We start from the raw sequence: 10,265 nt of genomic DNA, 5'->3' as shown, positions 1-10,265 counted from the left end.
GTGCACGTGGATGCAAGGACAGGAGGATCCACGCTCCCCAGGCAGCGGCATCTGTCCCTCGCCGCACAACCCTGGCACAGGCACGGCGAGGCGACGCGTGGGCCCCCGGGGATGCCCCCCCCCGGTCCGTGTGTCCCTGCGGGGGACAGGAGGACAGCCCTGGCCCCACGCTCCCCCGGGGGAAGGGAGGACAGCCCTGGACCCTCACTCCCCACGCTCGGTATCACTTTCCCTGGCAGCTGCCTCCCCGCCAGCTCCGGTTTCGGAGCGGAGCCGCAGCTGAGCCCGCCGGGTATTTATAGTGGGGAGCAATGACCGCAGGGGGGTCTCCGTGGCCCTCACCCTGCCCGTTCCCGTGTCCCCCATCCCACAGCCCGGGGCTTTGTCCCCTGGGTGCCCCATGGGGAGAGCAAGGAAATGGCAGCACCAGGGTTTGGGGAGCTGGGCACAGGGGACCCCAGCAAAGGGCATGGGGGGGGGCCCAGGGCTTGCAGCCAGGACGGCCGTGCCTGCAGAGCCTCCCGGCAGTCCCGCCTTTAATGCATTTTCCATTTTTTAATTACTACGCACGGCCCCACCGATGAGCACCTTGTGGGAAGTGGCAGCTGCACCGCCTGTTTTAATCAGTGTTAATTAGCGAAGGCCTTGAGAACGGGGTTGGGGGCAGGCCTGGGGGGCTGCCTGCGGGCTGGGTGCTGCGGGGTCAGTGGGGTCAGGGGGGTCCCTGCTCCGCAGCTGCCACCACCGCCAGTCCCCAGGGCCGCTGGGGCACCGGTGTCACCCCTGTCCCCTATGGGCGAGGATGCTGCGGGGCGGTCACCGAGCTGCAGGGGACCTCTAGCGGCAGCAGGGCCGAGGGGGACGGGGATGGGCAGCGCTGGGTGCCAGGCTGGGTGCCAGGCTGGGCTCCGAGCCGGCAGCACCGAGCCTCATCCATGCACTGAGCTGCCCGGGCTCAGCGGGGCACGAGGGGAAGGAATGGGGCCGGGCGGAGCAGCCCCTTCCCCAGGTGGGTGTGCAGGGCGGGGGGCACGTTTGGGGTCTCGTTCCTCCCCAAATGACCCAGGCATCACAAGGTTGTTGCTGAAAGGTCCCTTTACGTGGAGTCCGTACGTGCTGTGTACAAGGGGCCGAGGCAGCACCGCGCTGTCCCCAGCAGTGACCCCGCGGCCACAGCCCCCGTCCCCACCACTGCCGGAGCCCTCGGTGAAGGTGGGAGCTGTGCCTGGGGGTCCCAGCCCTGCATGGGATGGCCATGAGACCCCTGGGTGGGACGCACAGGGTGCCGCAGCCCTGCCCTCTCCCACCACCTTCCTGCAAGTAGAGATCACCAACTTCTTGCTCCTGCCCAAATTGCTGAAACAGGGGCAGCACGGACCCCCCCCCCCCACGCCATGGGTCCAGGGACACCTCGCTCCTGGGCAGGGACGGCGCTGGGGGCGGGGGCGGGTGCTGCCCGGCGCAGCTCTTGGACAATAAATATCTCTTAGTACAAAAATAAAAGCGTCTCCGTGCCAAGCTCCAGGGCACAGGCGGGCGCGGGGGCTCTTCTCAGCAGATGGAAACCCGGCTGTGTTTCGCCCCGCACTTTCCAGGCTGTCACCAAACTGGTCTCCAAGTTTGGGTTTGCCACGTACACACAACTGCGGGGGCTGGAGCCAGCAGCACGGGCGGGCTCTGCCCTGCCAGCACCCCCGTTCCCCTCCCTCCATCCCCCAGCTCCGAGCCACCCCCAGCCTCCAGCCCCCTTCCACTGCCCCCTGCCCCCAGCTCCTCCCGCCCCGCAGCCCCTCTCCCCAGGTGCCACCCCCAGCCCCATCCCACCCCTCCCTGGCTGCTGCCCCCCCTGCCAGCACCTTCCAGCCCCGGGGCCGTCACCCATCGCACCGGGGCCGGGTCCCCTGTGCCTCAAGGAACGCCCCCGTCCCTTCCCGCCGGCCCCATCCTGCGAGGAGCAGCGCCCAGCGTGCACGGCTGGCTGTCCCCTCGCACGGGGACGGCGCACGCGGGAGGGGACAGCCGCATGCCCTGCAGGGAGGAGAGATGCCACCAGTGCCTTGAGCTCCCAGGGTGCTCGCACGCGAGCTCTGCTGAACCCCTGCGGAAAGCAGAACGGTGGCAAAAAAGCAAAACGCAATGCCCTAAAACGGAGAGAAAAGGCAGAGCCCAGGCTGTCCGCCCCTCCGGGCTGAGCACGCAGGAGGTGCCGGGGCTCCCAGACACCCGTCCCTTCACGATGTGGTGTGGGCAGCCGGAAACCCCACTGACACGGGTGGGTGGTGAGGATCCGAGCTGGGGAGGGATGGGTTATGTACGCTCAGACTGAACAGAGCCCCCCCATGGGTCCTGCAACCCCGAGCTCCTCAGCACGGCGAGCGGCTCCCTCCCGGCACCGCTGCCGCTCCGCACGGGCTCCCAGGGGACGAGAGAAACAAGAGTGAGAAATAATAACTGGGGGAAAAGCTTCCCTGCAGCTCCCGCAGCCGGGCGGCTCAGTTCCGTCGGGGCCGGCACGGGGTCCGCCAGCGCGCTAGAAGCCCGCGGGCCGTATCAGCATGCGGGTGCCCTTCAGCGAGTAGCTGGGCCCCTGGAAGTAGTGCCAGCGGATGCCGTTGAGCTTGCGGATGTTGTGCCGGGCCGGGTAGTAGATGCCGTTCAGGTTGGAGAGGCCGCAGGCGTCGAACCACCAGCCTGCGGGAGGGAGCGGGGCGGGAGCGTGGCGCGGGGCTGGGCGCCGGGGGGCTGCAAGGGGACCCCAGCCCGGCCCCCCCGCTCACCTCCCGACAACATCTGGGCGCACTTGCAGAGGCAGTTGTCGTTGTCGGCGTCGCGGGTGCTGAAGTTGGTGCCCTGCAGGGCCAAGCCGCTCTGCTGCCCTGCCGTGCCGCTGTAGTCCTGCAGCGAGAGCCTGCGGCCGAGGGCAACGCGCGCCGTGCGTGCCATCAGCACCCGCTAGATGCTTTGGGGAGGGGGGGTTAAAAAGCCCCCGGGCCCTGCTGTGTCCCCCAGCCCCTGTCCCTGGCAGCACAAGGATGTGGCATCCCCACGAGGACGTGGACGCAGCAGCCTGGGGACGAGCCCGTTTGCACGAGCGGTGAGCGGCTGCCAGTGCCCCGGCTGCCTGCCAGCACCGCGCTTCGCTGGGGTGGGAAATCCCTTGGCCTTAATGCAACTTCAGGCATTAAAAATCCGCTTTGGGATTTCGAGAGCCTGGGGAGAGAAGGGGCAGGCAGCACAGCCACATCCCTGGGGAGGAGATCTGCTGAGAATCCCAGTGAAGCCCCACCAGGAACCCTGCAGCCTCCTGGGGCCCTGCGCCCCCCCCAGGCACCCGCAGGGAGCCGTGCCAGTCCTGGGGGCTGGGGGCAGCAGGGGTCAGGGACAACTCGATGCCCTTCTCCTACCTGTAGAGCTGCCGCTCGCTGCCCAGCTGGAACTTCCCGTAGTGGGCATAGACCTGGCTGCCCTCCCAGTCCCGCAGCTCCACGCGCAGGGCGTAGGGCGCCCGGCTCGTCAGCAGGTGCACGGCTTCGTTGCCCAGCCAGTGCTCGCCCGCCACGTCCCCAAAGCCCTGGGGAAGCCACGGGGAGGGTGGGCGCGGGCGGTGAGCATGGGGGTGCCCCGGCCCGTCCCCGTCCCCGCACAGACCTGCTTGTACTCCCTCCAGCTCCTCTGGAAGCTGAGGCTGCCGTTGGCGCGGAGCTGGATGACCGTCCAGCCCCCGCCGTCCGTCTCCATGTCGCAGAACGCCTGCAGCGGGGAGCAGAGGGGCTGTGGCCGAGCTGCGAGCAGGGTGACACGTCCTGGCTGGCTCGGGGGTGCCCGGGGACCTCCCATCCTCGGGCTTGGTGCTGGTGCAGCACGGGTGGTGCCACTGGTACGGGGTTCGCACGCGTCGGGTGGCACCTGGGGACAGCAGCACCCCTGGGTGCTGCAGCGGGAGCCCTCCCCGGGGCTGCGCTCACCTTTTTGGGCTCGCTGAGGTTGGCGATGTGCAGGGTGTAGACCCCACTGGTGTGGAAGCCGGCCCGGCGCAGCTCGGCGCAGTCCTGGAAGAGCTGCTCCTCCCTGGGCAGCAGGGCTGGAGGCAGAGGGGAGGCGTTAGCACCGGTGGGGGCATTTGCCCCGGCTGGACAAGGCACTGGCGTGCACCCCGGGGTGGGTACCGGCCCTTCCCATGGGGACACAAGGCTGAGGTTCTCTTGGGATTCTTCATTTTCAGGGTGAAGTCACCCCCGTGAGAGCTGTGCAGCTGCCAGCGCAGGGTCCCCAGCACCCCCCATCCCGCTGCCTCGCCCCGCTCACCTCTGCCCTGCGAGACGAGGCGCACGAGGCCCTGCACCGCCTCGAGGAGCTGCTGCTGCTGCCGCTGGAGCAGGCTGGAGTTGGCGCTGGCCGCCAGCAGCGACTTCTCCAGGTCCTCGATGGTGCCGCTCTGCCGGCTCACCAGGCGCTGCAGCCTCTCCTTCTCCGAGCGGAGCCCCGCCAGCTCCGCCTGGTGCTTCGCCTCCATCTCCAGCACCCGCACCTCCAGGATGCTGCGAGGGGACACGCGGTGGTGACGGGGGGGCGAGGGGCTGAGCGGGGAGCAGAGCGGCCCCAAGCCCTGGCTGTGGTTCCCTGGCATCTCTGCGAGCGGTTCCCGTCCCCAGGGGCACCTGGCAATTCGCACCCCGCACCTGGCAGCTCGTGGGTGCGCTTAGCTAGGGAGGGGTGAAGGTGAAGGAGGAACCGAGGGGGCTGTGACGAGGCTGTGCAACCCGCAGGGACCCCAGTGAGCCCTGGAGGGGCTCCAGCCCTCCCAAAGAGCTGCCAGAGGCCCGGACCCTTACTTGTTCCTGCTCTGCAGCTTGTGGATCTCGTTCGTCTGCACCAGCAGCTGCTTCTCCAGCTTGTTGGTGGACAGGGAGTTCTCCAGCAGCTGCATCTCGATGCGTGACGTCTGGTTCAGCACCTGCCCAGGAGCAGGGGGAGCGCTGGGGTGGGCAGCGGCGTCCTGCCACGTCCCCGGTGTCCCCAGGCACCGGTGGCAGCCCCCCCTGTGCACACCGGTGCGTTAAACCAGCACCGCCTTGGGGAATCTCCCCGCTTTTAGCAGCACAGAACCTGCCCCACACGGAGGTCCTAGGGGCAGCAGGGACACGGGCACACGCGCACCGTGTGCCCCTGCCGCCGCCTACCTGGGCTTCCACGTCGGTGAGCTTGCGGGTCTGCTCGGCGCTCTGGTTGAGGAGGGAGCTGCCGATCTCCAGCATGGTGGCTGTCTGGTTCTGCACCGCCGTCTGCTGCAGCTGCGCCATCTCCGGCTTCATGCTGCTCTGGATGTAGCTCTCCAGCTGCGGACGGCAGCGAGGACGGGACAGGTCAGCCGGGGAGCTGCCCCGTACCCAGCCTCACCACAGCCTCCATCCTCCAGTCTGGCGCAGCCTGGGAGTGTTTCAGCACGGCACGACCCGTCCTGGGCGCTTCGCAGGTCATCGGGAGGATGGAGCGGGCTGCCTGCGGCTGTGCTGCTGTGGGGGAGCCCCAGGCATCGCCGCCAAGGTTCCTCGGCTGCGGCGGCGGCAGCGCCGTCCCGTGCCCTCGCAGGGCTCCGCTCCCCCGTGTCTGAGCCGGGGGAGCTGCTCCCATCCCTGCCCGTGCTGCTGCTGCTCGCCCTCCTGCTGCAGTGCTCGCAAACCCCGAGGTGACTCGGGGGGATGCCGTGGTGCAGCCCCAGGAGGGGACGCCATCGGGGAGCTGCCGGCACCGGCACGTTTGGGGATCAGGGCTGTGGCACAGGGGCGGCTGTGGGGAGCAGGGCTGGGTGGGGTGGCTGGGATTTACAGCGGGGGGGGTCCCAAACAGGGGCTTTCCTCCTGCTGGCATCTGGATGGGCTTGTGTGTGCCACTGTGCTGGAGCTGCTGCCTGGCCAAGGGGGCCTGCTTGGCTTTGGCACCAGCTTCAGCATCAGCATTGGCATCGGCACCAGCTTCGGCACCGGCACCGGCATTAGCCCAGCTGTCAGCCGGTTTCCCAGGCCTGGTGGCAGCCCCCTGCCATCGTCCCCACCACCGGTGACAGCAGCTTTTCCGGCACGTGGTGCTGCCCCACGGCGGGGCAGCGCTCGGGGCTGGGAAGCAGCCGGCCGCGAACACGGCTCCGAAACGGCTTCCGCTTTCCCAGCCCGCGGGGGACAGGCGCTTCCCAGAGGGTTTCTATTTCTGGCGCGCTCACCACGAGGTTTCCATTCGGCCCCTCTCCAGGGTGACAGCCCGGCGAGGGCTGCAACCCCCGGCCACTGTGCAGGGGCCGTGGGGAGCGGAAGGGACGCGCTGCCGCCCACGCTGGGAACGCGGCCCCGCGCCGGGGCTGCCCGGCTCTTCCCACCCCGAGGGTCCTGCGCTGCCCGCGGCCCCGCACCCAGGTGGCTCCTGCCCCCCGTGAGCTGGTGCGAGGAAAGCCCCCGGTCCCAGTGCCTGTGGCACAGCGGTGCCGGGGCTCCCAGCCCCTCGCTGCACTTGTTTGTGCGAGGTGAAATAGTGCTGCTTGCTCCTCTGCAGACCCAGGCAGCAGGAAGCATCGCCCCTCTGCAAGTGCTTGGGGGGCTGACGGTGCAGAAAACCCCCCTGGGGATGGGAGATGAAGCCAGGGGGGAAGGAGGATCCCGGCGTGGGCACCTCGGGCTGCGGGAGCCGCGGCTGCGCCCACGTCCCCGGGGGCTTCCCTCGCAGGGACGTGCGGCGGGGAGGAAGCGGGGAGCGTCTGAGAGCCGGGTCTGGAAAACATTTCCCCAGCTGAGTGATTGCTGGAGAGTTTCCCTTTAACCACGTCGTTAATCTTGCTGCTTCTCAGGGCTCGGGGAGGCCTTTTCTCCCTCTCGATCTTGCCTTTTTTTCAAAATAAACATCTCTCTGAGTGAAGGGCAGTACATACCCGTGGAAAAGGTCAGGCTGGCATGGGGGGGGGGGGCTGAGCACAGCCACGGGACCTGAGAAAGAGCCTGGCTCCATCCCCGGCCCCGGCTGCTCCCTGCGAGCTGGTAACGGTGCTTCTTTTGGGGTCCCTGCCCCTTCTGGGGGTGCCCCTGACCGTGGCTCTGCCTAAGGAAGAGGAACTGAAGAGGGGCTGGGGGTCACCCCAGGAGGGGGCCGTGGGGCTGCGGGTCACCCCAAAACGCTCCCTGGACTGGGCCAGCCCCGGGACAGGGTCCCCTCCCCGCAGGGAAGGGAAGGGGGGAGCTGGGCAGGGGGGGACACACCAGTGGGACCAGCCCAGGCCACAAAGGTGTCCAGCTCCTTGCTGCTGGTCCCATCCCTGGGGCCCCTGGCAATGTGACACCAGGGGACTCAGCTCCAGCACTGCTCCGACCATGGCTGAGCCCAGGATTGGCCCCGAGTTGGTCCTGAGCCCTGCTCAAGCCTGGCGCAGGAGACCAAGAGCGGGCACTGCCAAAATTCGTAGCCTGCACAAGAGTTTTCTGCACAGCAGCAAAACCAAAGAAACGGCCACACCGCTGTCCGTGCACTGGGGACACATCGCCCAAAGGGCCGCCACTGAGGCCAGCCCGGCCCCGATTCCTGCCGCGGGCTCCTGCCCCAGGCCTTGTCCCCGCAGGGTCTCGGCCCCTTGGCTGGGCTGGCGGCACTGACAGGCACCCAGTGCCCGTGTCCTCAGCCAGTGCCACCAGCCTGCATGCCACGTCCTCACTGGTGTCCCCAGCTGTCCCTCCTGGGCTGTGCTCGGCTGCCTGGAGACGGTGACCGGGCACCCCGTGTCCCCAGTGGGGTCTGTGGTGGCAGAAGAAGGGGCTGGTGGGGTGGGGAGCCCTGCTAAGGGCTGGGGGGGGGGCCAAAGGGGCTGGGGGGACCTTGCCAGAGCCACGGGCCAGGGCACAGCGTGAGTCTGCTCCGCTGGCAGACAGGGATTTGGTGTTGTTTACAATCTGTCCCCAAACCCGGTGCCTCCTTCGAGCCCAGTTTGTTTGTTCAGGCCTGGAGTCCAACCAAAACAAGCCTCCTTGCGCAGTTCCAGTTAAATAAGGAAAGCAAAGAAACAGAAAAAAAAAAAAAAAAAAAAAAAAAAAAAAGCTGCCTCTGCTGGAGGGGCCGTGCTGCGGGAGGGGACGGGCACCGGCCGCTGCGCCCTGCTCCTGCACCGTGATTTCGGGCACCGCTGCCCAGAGCTGCCCAGGTGTGCGGCGTCACCCTGCCTGCTCCGGGCCTGAGCAGCACCCAGCGGGGCTGGGCAGCACCAGGCAGGCCCCATCCAGCACCCGTGGCAGGACCCCAGGGCGCAGGGACCCCAGGAGTCCATGGAGCTGAGGTGTGCAAGCACTGCTGGAGCAGCAGCCCCGCAGCGGGGGGAATTGGTCACCACCAGCCTGGCCTCACCGGTCCCTCTGCGGCACCCAGAGCTGGCTTGGAGAGGAGCTGGGGTGCAGCTCTTGAGGAATTTGCGGTCCGAGATGGCTGAGGAGGGGACAGGGGACAGCCCTGGGTGTCCCCACGCGTGCCTGCTGCTGCTCTCCACGTCCCCGGCGGTGCTGCTCGGCTCGAGGGCGGGTGGCAGCCGGGGACGAGCCTCACCACGGGCACTGCAGGGACGTGGCCCCGGGGGGAGCCTCCCGGGAGCTCTTCCCGGGTGTGACGCAGGCGGCCGCTCGCACGGCCGCAGATGCGGGGTCAGGAGGCGCCAGGCGAGACCTCGGAAAGGAAAAGCCGCTTCCTGCCTCGCACTGCGGGGCCGGGGCTGGGGGAGCACAGCGGGGGGGTTCCCCGGGGTGGGCAGTGGTCCCCATGACGCAGGGGTCCCTTCCTGCTGCCCGCAGGCCCCCCGGTGGGTCCTGCAGCCCCTCCGGCGAGGCTCCCCGTGCCCTGTGGGGCCGGCCGGCCAGGAGCTGTGATTCCCACGCAGAGCCTCACCCGGTGCCAGAAGCTTTTGCGAAGCCCATAACGGGGAGAACTATGAAGCTGGAGAGGTTTCGCTGGCCCCTGCCCTTGGGCTCCTCGCTCCGCCGCCTGCCAACAGCCTACCCGCCAGCTTCCCAGCAGGGCCGCATCCTGACCCAGGATGGGGAGCGCTCAGCCCCACGGGGTGCCCGGCACCACCGGTGTGGTGGGCACCAGGAGAGGACCCGTGGTGGGGACGGCAGGGGGATGCAGGGCAGCGAGCACCGGTGAGCCGCAGCGCCCGCGGCACCCTCCCCATCCCCTCTGGGGAACAAACCGGGGCAGGATCAGGCCCTGGGGCGCTGACCTGGCCGCAGCAAGCAGCTTTGGCGGGTGTACGGCAGATGTGGGGGGCAACCCGCTACCCACCACCCTCCCCAATATCTCTCCCCACCCCACAGCACCCCGCCACCTCCTACCTTCAGCAGCCACTGGGTGCTGTTCTCCAGGATCCTCTCGAGGTGCTGCAGGCGCTGGGCAGCCCCGCGGGCGGCCTGCGCGGTGCCGGCCGGCGAGTCCCGCTGCAGCAGTGCGTTGGAGGGGCTGGGGGCGGCGTTGGACGGGCAGGGCACCGGGTCGGCCTCGGGCAGCACGAAGGTGTAGCTGCAGTGCCCGTGCTGCACGCGGTGGAAGCGCCGCCGGCCGCCCCCATCCAGCGCCCGCCGCTGGGCTGCAGCCGCGCACAGCGCCGCCAGCGCCACCAGGACGAGGCCGAGCGCCCGCATGGCACGGGCACGGCACGGCCCCCCCCCGGCACCCAGGGGTGCTGCGGGTGCGAGGAGTCAGTGGGTGCTGTGCGCCCAGCCCCGGCGCTGCGCCCTCGGCATTTCCTCCCGGCGCGCTCTGAGCAGGCTTCCAGCCGCCCCGGCCTTTTATCGCTAGGCTGGGTCTCGCTCAGCCCTTGCAAGGGGAAAAAAAAAAAAAAGAGAAGAAAAACAAAGGAAAAAATCTGTTTAAAAACAATACTTCTATCTTTTTTCTCTCCTCCGAGCCCGCTGCGGGGAGATCAAGTTTCACACGTGATCTTTACATGTCTCACGCACGCAAAGTCCGGCCGCCCGCCCTCCCCGCACGGCCACCCCTGGCCCCCTACCCCCCACAGCCCCGCAGTGCCCTCCCCAGCCCCGAGCCCCCCGGCCCTTTCCCAGAGGGTCCCCCCATCCACCCCCGCTGCCCCCTGTCACCCTCGGGTCCCCCCGGGCCGTACTCCCCCCGCCTCCAGCTATTTATATCAGGGGAGGAAGCCGAGCGCTGCTTTCGGCTGCTCCGGCCGTGGGACGAGCCCGCGGGGACCGTGGGGACCCAGCTGAGCGTGGTGGGATCCAGCTGGATCC

At 68.6% G+C, this 10,265-nt stretch overlaps 1 protein-coding gene across 1 annotated transcript; it reads right to left on the bottom strand.

The window, feature by feature from the left end:
- Positions 1–1,084: 1,084 nt before the first annotated feature.
- On the bottom strand, positions 1,085–9,864 carry ANGPT4 (angiopoietin 4). Its single transcript, XM_040575899.1, has 9 exons — positions 9,351–9,864; positions 5,181–5,336; positions 4,833–4,954; positions 4,306–4,538; positions 3,966–4,081; positions 3,649–3,750; positions 3,405–3,571; positions 2,778–2,908; positions 1,085–2,691 (listed from the first exon to the last, which is right to left on the bottom strand). The coding sequence occupies exons 1-9, from the start codon at positions 9,654–9,656 to the stop codon at positions 2,531–2,533; spliced, it is 1,494 nt and encodes a 497-aa protein (XP_040431833.1). The 5' UTR covers positions 9,657–9,864; the 3' UTR covers positions 1,085–2,530.
- Positions 9,865–10,265: the final 401 nt, after the last annotated feature.

The sequence above is a fragment of the Cygnus olor genome, chromosome 16 (genome assembly GCF_009769625.2).
Source record: "Cygnus olor isolate bCygOlo1 chromosome 16, bCygOlo1.pri.v2, whole genome shotgun sequence".
Classification (NCBI taxonomy): domain Eukaryota; kingdom Metazoa; phylum Chordata; class Aves; order Anseriformes; family Anatidae; genus Cygnus; species Cygnus olor.
The sequence above is the reverse complement of the archived record's forward strand: the minus strand, read 5'-3'. Positions and strand labels throughout refer to the sequence as shown.